The sequence below is a fragment of the Polypterus senegalus genome, chromosome 14, assembly GCF_016835505.1.
Source record: "Polypterus senegalus isolate Bchr_013 chromosome 14, ASM1683550v1, whole genome shotgun sequence".
NCBI classification, from domain to species: Eukaryota; Metazoa; Chordata; class Cladistia; order Polypteriformes; family Polypteridae; genus Polypterus; species Polypterus senegalus.
The window spans coordinates 18403167-18415741 of NC_053167.1; the positions used below are offsets into that span (position 1 = coordinate 18403167).

At 37.8% G+C, this 12575-nt stretch overlaps 1 protein-coding gene across 1 annotated transcript in view; it reads left to right on the forward strand.

Moving 5' to 3' along the window:
- The window catches only part of LOC120515185 (probable phospholipid-transporting ATPase IIA), a 177184-nt gene that overhangs the window by 62589 nt on the left and 102020 nt on the right, over positions 1–12575 (forward strand). The window contains exons 5-6 of the mRNA XM_039735937.1: positions 2686–2744; positions 10193–10244. Coding sequence (XP_039591871.1) covers positions 2686–2744; positions 10193–10244 — 111 coding nt within the window. The remainder of the gene's footprint in view (positions 1–2685; positions 2745–10192; positions 10245–12575) is intronic.

Consider the following 12575-nt stretch of genomic DNA (forward strand, 5'->3'; position numbering starts at 1 on the left):
ATGAGCAGCAATGTTTTTTTTGGAGAGCAGTGGCTTTCTCCTTGCAACCCCGCCATGCACACCATTGTTGTTCAGTGTTCTCCTGATGGTGGACTCATGAACATGAACATTAGCCAATGTGAGAGAGTCCATCAGTTGCTTAGAAGTTACCCTGGGGTCCTTTGTGACCTCTCTGACTATTACATGCCTTGCTGTTGGAGTGCTCTTTGTTGGTCGGCAACCCCTGGGGAGGGAAACAATGGTCTTAAATTTCCTCCATTTGTGCACAATCAGTCTGACTGTGGATTGGTGGAGCCTAAACTCTCTAGAGATGGTTTTGTAACCTTTTCCAGCCTGATGAGCATCAACAACTCTTTTTCTGAGGTCCTCAGAAATCTCCTTTGTTCATGCCATGATACACTTCCACAAATGTGTTGTGAAGAGCAGACTTTGATAGATCCCTGTTCTTTAAATACCACAGGGTGCACACTCACACCTGATTGTCATCCCATTGATTGAAAACACCTGACTCTAATTTCACCTTCAAACTAACTGCTAATCCTAGTGGTTCACATACTTTTGCCACTCACAAACATGTAATATTCGATCATTTTCCTCAATAAATAAATGACCAAGTATAATATTTTTGTCTCATTTATTTAACTGGTTTCTCTTTATCTACTTTTAGAACTTGAGTGAAAATTTGATGATGTTTTAGGTCATATTTATGAGAAATATAGAAAATTCTAAAGGGTTCACAAACTTTCAAGCACAACTGTATATTGTAAATGAGTGGATGCTTGGTGGCACTGTTGCTCTTCCTTTCCCCAACAGACAAACACACTGGACAGAAGTTAAAATCATCAGGAAATAATTTAAGTAATTGTGTTGTACCACAAAGCACCTCCACCAGCATCAATAGCAATAAATGCACACAGTAAGTCACTAAATTCTCCTCCACACCTCCCAGCGAACTCTGTCACACTCCCTCCCAACTCCGGCTGTCCTGCTGGGTTCCCATCAGTCCTTTAAATAGTCTTTGACCTGAAAGTGTTCCTGCCCTTCCGACCACGTGACTGGCTGGCACTTCTGAGTCTAATAAAGAACAGGGATTTTCTTGAGCCCAGAAGTACTTCAGAGCTTCCATCCTCATGACTATCTTGTACTTCCGGGCCACAGTAAAAGTATATGTCTCCAAGTCCTTTGACAGCTCCTCCTGGCGGCACCCAGCAGGGCTGTGTGTCCGAACTCTATGTACCATAGTGCCCTGCGGGAATCCGGGGTACCACTGCACTCCAGGGAAGCTGCCATCTAGCATTTTGGAGGAAGAAGTGTTGGCAAGTATGTGCCTTCCCCCATCCTTTTATTTCAGGGGCATCCCGGCCGGATTGAGCTGCTGGCCATCCATCACAATATATGTATATTCTAAACTTTCTTACCAAGAGCAGGATCAAGAGAAACCTGGAGCCTATCCCAGCAGCTTTGGATGCAAGGCAGTAAAAATCCCTGGACAGAGTGCCAGCCTTTGCAACAATACTACAAAGTATATGTATGACATGGCTGTTAAGAACAAAACTATCTATTTTGAGAGCAAGAGAGAGATTGAAAAGAGGGGGAGGACATATTTTAAAACATAATTCTGCCCCAGATTATTTTCACAGGTATTTTGAGCTGTGAATGTGAAATTTAAAAAAGATAAATTAATAAATACAAAATTAAATAAAAAAAAAAAAAAAGACGTTAGTAGGTTTAGTTTTTCACCAGTTGGCAGACTTTCTTCATTGATATACAAGAAGCACCAAGAAATGCGGCAGCTCATCATAACGGACATCAGACTCGTGCAGTCATAAATTTGCCTTCATGTATGCTGCTGTTTAATAGTTGCTATGTACATAATGTATCTTGTGCTACATCAGAATTACAGCTAGCATGCCGTCATTTATGAACAGACTAAAAGTTTGTAAGGGGTTATTTGTGTCTAATACTTCTCTCTTGAGCTCCTGAGATCCAGTCAATGCCAGCTTTGAAAGTTGCCGAGCACATTTAAAGCAAAGTCATTATCTTGGTATGCATCACTAACACTTGAACAGTATATGGAGGAATATTTTAGACAACATTTTTACTACATTCATAATGGCTGACACGGTACAACACCCTAGTACTACAGACAACATTAAATAAATACACAAATAAATGTACTGTAAAATGTACTAATATATAAATATGCGCACAATTCATTGTGTTTTTAATTAGAGGTGTCAAAAATGTTTTTCTTAATGTTTACTTAATGTTTTATTACTTTAATAAACTTTGTTGCTTTTGTTTGCATTGTGCATACTTGAACGCAAAGCCTGTGTTACCTTTGTCTTGGTACCTGCATTTCATTCCATCCTTTACTTCAGATTCCCACAGGTAAATTTACATATTTTGTTAGGTAAATACTTAAGGGAATTTTAAACATTAGCATGACAGTGGTCAAATTACGATGAATTTGATGGAAATATGCCAAGGGCTGTGGTGTAATTTGTATAATTCTTTTACTCCTTAATAATATACAGGCAAAAGACCAGCATCAATGAATTCAAAAATTAATTACTGTCTATAAATAAAAGCAGACTTCCTTAAAAAGACTATTTTTAAATACTGTATGTACATGGATTTGACGTTTTTAAATAGATTGACTATATATATTTTTTCTTTCTTTAGGCACAGTTAAAGTGAAAAGTAGTGGAATTCAAGTGGGTGATATCATATTTGTGGAAAAGGTTGGTATAGAGATCTTGAAAATGTTTATGAAAAAAATGAATCTTCTTTGAAAACAGCAAATTAATAAGCCCTTGTTTTAGATAAAATGCACTAGTTTTGTTTCCACAATAAATGTTTTACTACAAATGATGTATCACCAATTAAGATTTTATGTCCTTATACACTATAAATATTTTATTTTTTGCATAATAAATTTATCTGTAGGAGTAATAGAGCAAAAAAAAGTGTTCAGAATTGTTATACTTTTAGACGCTAAACACCTGGTGCTAAAGTATCACCTAACAAAATATCTAGGGAGTGAAAAGCAAATTTTTAAAAATAAAAGTATAGTTTAAAAATGCATTTCTCAGAGTCCATGTAATAAAGAGTTATTTATACATACATACATAAATACATATACTACAAACTGGGGAAAATACCTGAAAAATGAAATTTCCTCTATGGTATATAACAAGTGATTGTTGTTATGAGAAAATTAAAGGAAGTTCTTATTAACACTAGAATCCCTGAATTCCTTTGCACCTCTCCATCAGTGTCTTTTGTGTTGTAAATGTGTCGTTCAGCACAAGCAGCAAGCAACCTGCTATCCCATTCCCAACCCCAAAAACACTCTGCAGCTCAAGTCAAAAAGAAGATTCTCAGTGCTCATGTGGTTTATCTGGGAGTGAGGTGCCTAAAATTGTAGAGGGTAAATAACATATAGTCATTTGGAATATATACATTTCATGTGTGTTCCGTGTCTAAAACGTTGTATGTAAAAACATCACTAAAACAGAAATGTTTTTCATACATACATTTCATGTGTGTTCCGTGTCTACAACGATCTATGTAAACGGTTTGGGTTTGGGATAGCATACTGCTAGCTGCTTGTGCTGATCAACACATTTACAAAACAAAAGATGCTGATGGAGAGGTGTGAATGATTTTAAAGTGGCATTACAAGTTTTTTTTGTAGGTTTTAGGGATTCTAGTGTTAAACCCGACCAGCACATATGTAGTATAGGAGTATGAGTGAATAATCAACATGGGTTTAGATGCAAGAGATGTCATTAATATGCTAAAGTATATGATGAATTGACATATGGATTTAATCTTTGGAGCACATTTGTCTTAATTATTAAGAAACATTTGAAAAGATAGCTCAGAAGAGGCTAGTGTTTAAAATAAAAAGAAACAAACTAGCTATGTTTGTAGATTACAGTAAATTGGTTGGAATGAAGCAATAGAATTCAGACTTTAGAAGAAAATATTTAATTTAACCTTGTGAGTTGTTCACTTAGACATTTAAAATATTGTTTAAAATTACTCAAGGGTAGAGGGTGGTTCAGAAACTTAAAAAGACATTTTAAGAGCAGGTCTTTGGAGTCATAATATAGTAGTCACTCTCTGCGACTAGACGGTGTAGAAAAGAGACTAAAAAGGCTAGTCAAATGTTGGGTTACACACTGTGTTGAATTCAGATTATACTCTTATGAGGCTTCATCTGAAATATTGTGCACAGGTTTAATGTCCATATTTAAAAAAAAAAAAAAAGACACCAGAGTAATCCATCCATGCATTTTCAATCCCGCTGAATCCGAACACAGGGGTCTGCTGGAGCCAATCCCAGCCAACACAGGGCACAAGGCAGGAACCAATCCCGGGCAGGGTGCCAACCCACCGCAGGACACACACAAACACACCCACACACCAAGCACACACTAGGGCCAATTTAGAATTGCCAATCCACCTAACCTGCATGTCTGTGGGAGGAAACTGGAGCGCCCGGAGGAAACCCACGCAGACACCAGAGTAAGCCAAGAGAAAAAAAGCTGCAGGACTACTATAGACAGTCCTTCTGTATCACTCTGTGCTTGTTTTTTTACTTTTGTTTGATGCTTCTAGAATATAGGTTCACTCTGCCAAAACATTGCAAAGTGACATAATATTAGAATTATTGGATCCTAATGGTGTACTCCTATATTCTGAATTCCGTCTTCTGGCAATGGTATGTATTGATTAGAATTAGAACAATCTAGACGAGAACAGGCCATTCAGCCCAACAAAGCTCGCCAGTCCTATCCACTTGCTTCCTCCAAGAAAACATCAAGTCGAGTTTTGAAAGTCCCTAACGTCTTACTGTCTACCACACTACTTGGTAACTTATTCCAAGTGTCTATCGTTCTTTGTGTAAAGAAAAACTTCCTAATGTTTGTGCGAAATTTACCCTTAACAAGTTTCCAACTGTGTCCCGTGTTCTTGATGAGCTCATTTTAAAATAACAAGTCTCGATCCACAGTACTAATTCCCTTCATAATTTTAAACACTTCAATCATGTCACCTCTCAATCTTCTTTTGCTTAAACTGTAAAGGCTCAGCTCTTTTAATCTTTCCTCATAATTCAACCCCTGTAGACCTGGAATCAGCCTAGTCGCTCTTCTCTGGACCTTTTCAAGTGCTGCTATGTCCTTTTTGTAGCCTGGAGACCAAAACTGCACACAGTACTCAAGATGAGGCCTCACCAGTGCATTATAAAGGTTGAGCATAACCTCCTTGGACTTGTACTCCACAGATCGTGCTATATAACCTAACATTCTGTTAGCCTTCTTAATGGCTTCTGAACACTGTTTGGAAGTTGATAGCTTGGAGTCCACTATGACTCCTAAATCCTTCTCATAAGGTGTACTCTCGATTTTCCGACCGCCCATTGTGTATTCAAACCTAATATTTTTACTTCCTATGTGTAATACTTTACATTTACTGACATTAAATTTCATCTGCCACAAATCTGCCCAAGCCTGTATGCTATCCAAGTCCTTCTGTAATGATATAACGGATTCCAAATTATCTGCTAATCCACCTATCTTGGTATCATCTGCAAACTTAACCAGCTTGTTACTTATATTCCTATCTAAATCATTTATATATATTAAAAATAGCAGCGCCCTAGCACTGACCCCTGTGGAACACCACTCTTAACATCGCCAGTTCTGATGAGGTTCCTCGCACCATCACCCTCTGCTTCCTGTGTCTGAGCCAATTCTGCACCCATCTAAAAACATCACCCTGAATTCCCACTTCTTTTAACTTGATGCCCAACCTCTCATGTGGCACCTTATCAAATGCTTTCTGAAAGTCCAGATAAATAATATCATAAGCTCCACTTTGATCGTATCCTTTTGTTGCCTCCTCATAGAATTCCAACATGTTAGTAAAACACGACCTCCCCCTTCTGAACCCATGCTGACTGTTCAGAATAACTCCTGTCCTTGTCATGTGTTGCTCAATCTTATCCTTAATAATTCCTTCCATTAATTTTCCTGTGATGCTTGTTAAGCTTACTGGCCTATAGTTGCTTGGATCTGCCCTGTCACCCTTTTTATATAATGGGATGATATTTGCCATTTTCCAGTCCTTTGGAATCTCTCCAGTGCACAGTGACTTCCTAAAAATATGTGTCAAGGGTTTATATATGTACTCACTAGCCTCCTTAAGAACACGAGGATAAATATTATCTGGGCCTGGTGATTTGTTTGATTTCATCTTATTTAATCTGAGCAGCACTTCTCCCTCTACAATTTCCAAATCCCTCAGTACCTCCTTAGTAGTTGTGTTTACCTCTGGCAGGTTATCCACTTGCTCACTTGTAAACACCTCAGAAAAATGTAAGTTTAGGGCATCTGCTATTTCATTGTCTGTATCTTTTAATTCCCTTTACTATTCCTGATGAACTTGACCTCCTCCTTAACTGTTCTTTTACTACTAAAATACTGAAAGAATCTCTTGGGGTCTTCTTTCGCTTATCTGCTATATTCCTCTCCAACTGTCTTTTAGCCTCTCTGATATCCTTCTTAATGGTTGCCCTCATTTTCTCATACGCTACGGTTCTCTTTGCAGTCATTAGTCTTATATGCCTTATACAGCAGTTTTTCCTTTGCAACTTCTTTTTAAATCTTTATTAATCCATCGTGGAGTTTTTTAGTTTCCTATTACTTCCAAATTTAGGTATGTATCTGTCCTGCATTACATGTAAAACATTTTAAACCTGTTCCACTGCTCCTCGACTGTCTCCACATTTAAAAGCTTATCCCAGTCTATCCTACTTAGACTTTGTCGCATCTGCTCAAAATTAGCCCTACTAAAGTTCAACTTAACAATTTTAGTCTTTGCATCTGTACTCTTACAAAATACTGAGAATTGTATTACATTATGGTCACTTGACCCTAGTGGTTCAATCACCTCTACACCCTCAATTCTATCCTGATTATTACAGAATACTAAATCCAGATAGGCTTCACCCCTTGTTGGTGCTTTAACATGCTGTGTTAAAAAACAGTCGCTGATTACTTCTAAAAACTCCTGCTCTTGTGCTCCTCCATCTGTAAGGTTATCCCAGTTAATATTTGGATAATTAAAGTCCCCATGACTATAATATCCCCTGTAAACTTGCCTTTTGATATTACTAAAAGATGTGTGTTGAAATTACTGTCTGAATTGGGTGGTCTATAACACACTCCTAAAATGAGACCTTTTCCCTAATATTTTCCAGGCGAAGCCACATGTCCTCACTAAGATGGGGCTCATCATCCAACTGAAGATGACTTACATTTAATTCCTGTTTGGCATAAACAGCAACCCCACCTCCTTTTCTGTTCTGTCTATCCTTCCTAAAAATGTGTATCCCTCTATGTTACACTCATCCCCATCTTTGTTATTTAGCCAGGTTTCCGTTATTGCTATAATATCATAATTGTGCTCTGCTACATACAACTCCAACTCACTTACCTTATTTTTGATACTTCTAGCATTAAGGCAAGCTATTTTTAATGTGTTAATCCTTCTATCTTTACGTGTTTGCTTAAAATTTACATTACTATGCATTTTTATTTCTACACCATTGTTTGTTCTTCCATGTATAGATCTAAATCTGGCCTGTCCTAAACTCCCTGCCCCCCCATTCCCTAGTTTAAACAATCCTCGACTAGCCTACACATACGCCTCCCCAATACATTGGTGCCCCTCCGGTTCAGATGTAACCCGTCCACGGCGGAACAGGTCCCATCTGTTCCAAAAGGAGTCCCAATGCCCCATAAACCTATACCCTTCTACCCTGCACCAAGATTTGAGCCACGCGTTAAGCCTTCTAATCTCCTCAATCTTACCTGGACTGGCGTGGCACAGGCAGAACTTCGGAGAAGACTACCTTGTCAGTTCTGCTCCTCAGCTTGGTACCTAACTCTTTGAATTTGGATCGCAGAACTGACAGACTACCCTTATGTATGTCATTTGTTCCAACGTGGACAATGACAACTGGATCAATCCCCGCTCTGGCCAGGGAGGTCTCCCACCTGTGCTCCCGGAAGGCAACACACCGTCGAGACTCTCTCTCTCTGGAGCACACCTGCGCTTCAATCCCCCTAATGATTGAGTCCCCAACTATCACTACCTCTCTCTTTTTGGGAACTGGTTTTGAGGTGGCCCGTTGGGGCTCCTCAACCCTGCCTACCACCTCAGAATTATCAGAGTCACCGTCCAGCTCCGCCAGGACATGATAACGGTTAGACACTTCTAATTCTGGGGTTGATGCCCCGGACAGTGTGCACCCTTTACCTTACGCCTTGCGACCGTGACCCACCTATTCCTACCTGTCTGGTCTGGAATCTCCTCCGCGCCACCTTAGGGGTGCACACTATCTCTAAAGGACACCTGGGCCAAGTCCGCCAATTCTCTATTACAACGCAGGTCAGCCAACTCCTCCTCCAGTTCAGCGACCCTGAGCTCGAGGTGCTGGATCAGCTGGCATCTCTTGCAGATGTAGCCCTCATAGACAACTGGCTCTTCCAAACCATCATCTAAAAAGTCCAACATCCAACAGGACTTGCATTGCACTGGCCTCATTATTAAAATTTGATTTGGGATTACTAAGCTGCCTTAACTATATATTTTTTTTTTCTTTCTAAAATTAAATTTCTTCTTCTTTCAGCTGCTCCTTAACTTAAATGGTAACACTAAGATCTGCTACAGATATTTTACACCTTTTCCCCTTAAGCTCCTGTACTGTTCTCCCTCTCAGCTGCCTGCTGTTTGCCTTTCTATGAGGTTAACTTTACTTTTCTCTGTCTCTTCTAGCTTTGCGCTCTTCTTACTTATAAGCTCTTCACTCGCACTGTTTGTATTCCCCCGTATTAATGAACCAATACGCTGTCGCCCACTTAACTGTTCTGCCTCTGGACCGCTAAGGACTGTTTAATCTAAAATAAACAAATAAATAAAACTTTACTACCTTATTTGCTCCTACTGCTCCTTGTGCCTGATCGGTGTCTTAACGCAGGCCGCTTACCTGCGCACTGCTGAGTTTCCACCTTTTACTGCTTTGAAGTCAGCCGCGGCCTTTTTTTCTTTTCCTTTAAACTAAGGAATCGCTGTTACGACGACGCGGTTATTTATTTACAAATGCCGATATCTGTTACTGCTGCTTTCTACCCTGCCGCCTCGATGCTAATTCAAATACAGATAACAAGAAAAGAACAAGTACAAATAACTTTTCCAAGCGCACTTCCAAACACCCAGCTACTTTTGCTCTTGTGCGGGCGAAAAAAAAGCAAAAAAAAACCCCTTCTAAAGGGAAAAAAGCTTTAAAATTCCCACACGGTTCCTTAGAGGCAACCAAAACCCGTTTTAAGAGCAAAATGTATTTTTTTAATGTAAATCTCACACCACAGAACAAACCAACAACTCTCAACAGACTCTAGCGTTTGCAAAGCACACGTGACTCTCAGCTCTGAGCACCAACCACTCTCCCTCATGATGGAGAAGTTGCACTACCTGTGCCACCTCTGTAGGCATTGATTAATACCAGATGTTGGAAGGCTGCTATGATGTACTGATAATGCGGACTTTAAAAAAGTAATCATTGATTACATTTGTGAATTCCTCCAGTTGTTCAAATCCTTTGGGTTACCCTAGTTCACAGTATCAAAAAAGCAAATTATATTAAGGTATTATAGTAATGACCATCTTTATTTACCAAATTATATAGTTTGTTACTTATGTATTACTCCTGTGTGGAAAACTCCCTATTGCACTAAGATACATTCCAAGGGCCATACATCTAACCTTGCTGCTTAATGTTTCCCATATTAAGCATCCTTGTATTTATCTTCTGATATACTGTCTTCTCAATATACTGTATAATCCCTGCTCCAATGAATGCATAAAACCTTTGTCAGCTATCCTGCAGTTATAGGTATTTAATAATAGGATTGCTTCAAATCATGCAATTGAATGGATATATTGTATACATGAAAATAAGTGATGGTCATCTAGCATCATGCAGCTGAGCTTTTATTTAGCTAAAGGGTTACAAGTTACGGTCAGAATTGTTTCAGAGTCGTAGTAAAGCAGCATTTTTTTTCATTCTAATTATCAATGTACTTTTCATTCATATATTCATTATTTCTACTTACAGAACCAGCGAGTTCCTGCTGATATGATCTTTTTGAGGACATCAGAAAGAAATGGTAAACATCTGCAACCAATTAGTATAAACATAAGAACAGGATAACTGGGAAATTATGTAAAAGATAGTTTGAGAAGAGAAAAGTAAGAGAAATCAGTCATGTGGCAAAAATGGGCTTAGATCTACTACAGATGGACAGCCTCATCACTTACATAAACAGTCCTTTAAGTCAAATCTATTGAGCACAAAGACAGGTTTGTGTTTCTTTTACTGACTTAATAGAAAAGTGCTGCCTTATGTTTGATTCACAATTAAAACAAAAAATCTGTTGACATTTGTTTATTGCTGTAGGGACTGGGAGTGATTTATTTTGTGTTCCATGTAAGTAGGTTTCATTTAAATCTTGCCATTTTGACAAAGCATTTGTAATCAGACATCAGCTGTGAATTTTTACTCATAATGACAAAAATAGTTTAAATTTGTAAAGTATGAATTAGAATATTTATAATTTATTAGTACTTGAGGAATACTTGCAAAGAATCCCATAAAAACACATGTAACACAGCTGTGTATATTGCTATAAATGTACATTTAAGAACAGATGATAAAGATAGCATTTTGTTTGAGCTAATTTGTAATCCTTTTTAAATCAACTGGCTTCTGTTTTATATTGCTTTATATGATTTTTAAATTTAGACACATGAAAAGCAGCTGCCTGCGTGACTCTTACATTAACATTATGAATGAACATACCCAAACCTTAATAGTGTTAAAATTATAAAAGTTGTATCAAAATATAACAATTCAGCACACACAGAAAGCATTTGTATTTGTAAATTTATTTAAATCACCTAGTTAAACAATATCTTAGACTCAATTGGAAGATGCATTAAACTAATAAACAATATGTGGTTAATTTCAGTGTATTTCTAAAACTGTGTCAGGGATGTGGATCTAAAAAAGAAACGGTAACCACACAGGAACAGTGGCACTGCTTTGATGCTGGGTGCCGCCAGTCCGTAAAACAGAGCGGAGAACTGGCTTTACGGCAAGTTTAGGTTTTAAAACATCGCGATTTAAACGTGGAAACGTTCTTACGCAACATTTTTGTGTGTACACACTGTTTATACATGAGGCCCCTGGTGTCTGATAAATCTGAAATAAAATACTTGAAAATTAATTTATACTGTAAATAATGAAAACTAAATCAATATGTTTTGGATAGTATAATAAAGTCTTCAGATACATATTTTCATGATTTTGGTGTGGGTAGTGAAATGCTTCCCATAAATTAAAGATTAAAGTTAATGCTGTTAAATATATTAAAAATCAAAGGTGTCTGATACTGTATAACCTTTCTGTTTCTTTTTTTAACACATCTCAGACACTTTGCCATTTTCCATAGGTCAAATTTTCACTGCACATGAAAATTGTGATTAAAATATTATATATGTGATTAAAATATTATATAATACTCAGTATCTCTGGAAACACCATCTCTTTGGTCTCCTTGGCTGTATTGATATTTGAAAAGAACTGATCCTTGTATCTATAACAAGAAACATTTTTTTCTGATAAAGTTCATTGCCAGTTTTATAAAAACTCATTTTGACAATTTTTGATACTTAAGACATTTTATGTAAGTAATTGAAGAGATTTTTATTATACAGCATTTTGGTAATTAAGGATTTTGTTTTTAATTAGCGACCTTCAAGAAGTAATTTAATAATAAATTCTTCAAATTTATGTACATAGTTGTGTTTGGGATACAGATTTGTGAAAATCTATTGCTAACACATGCAGTTTCATAAGAATTTCTATCTATCGTGATGCATGAATCACTATCTTGCACCTGAGAAAAGGTGCCGAGTCCAAAGGCTTCAGGAAAACCAACATTATTTTCATCTAAACGGATGCAGTCAGGGTCTTTATTCAAATGGGAACTACCACTTTAATACACAGAAACCACAAGCAAGCAATAGCGGTGCCAGGTTAGTGGCCGGGTTTGACTTTTCCCCGCATCAACAGTCACCTGACCAGCACATTATGCAGGAAGGCTGTGAACCTGTGGTTGCTTTGGTGAAAGACAAACAATCCCTGCCAGTGGTGATAGAGGTTTGGCACACCGCATAGCCACGGAAGATTCTGGGTCTCTAAAACCTCACATACTCCCAGAAACCCTCCCCAGCTTTGTTCAGAACAAAATTTTTTAATTTGTCTCTCTATGAACATTTCATGGTCCTGAGTGAGCAATCGGCCCTTCTCCTATGCAATCAGAAATCGCCCAATATAATAAACCATCCTTAATAAAAAGGGGTTATTTTTTTAAATTTGTGACTTACATATAGGGTTTATTAAATTTGAAAATTAGATTTCCTTGTTAAAAAGATTG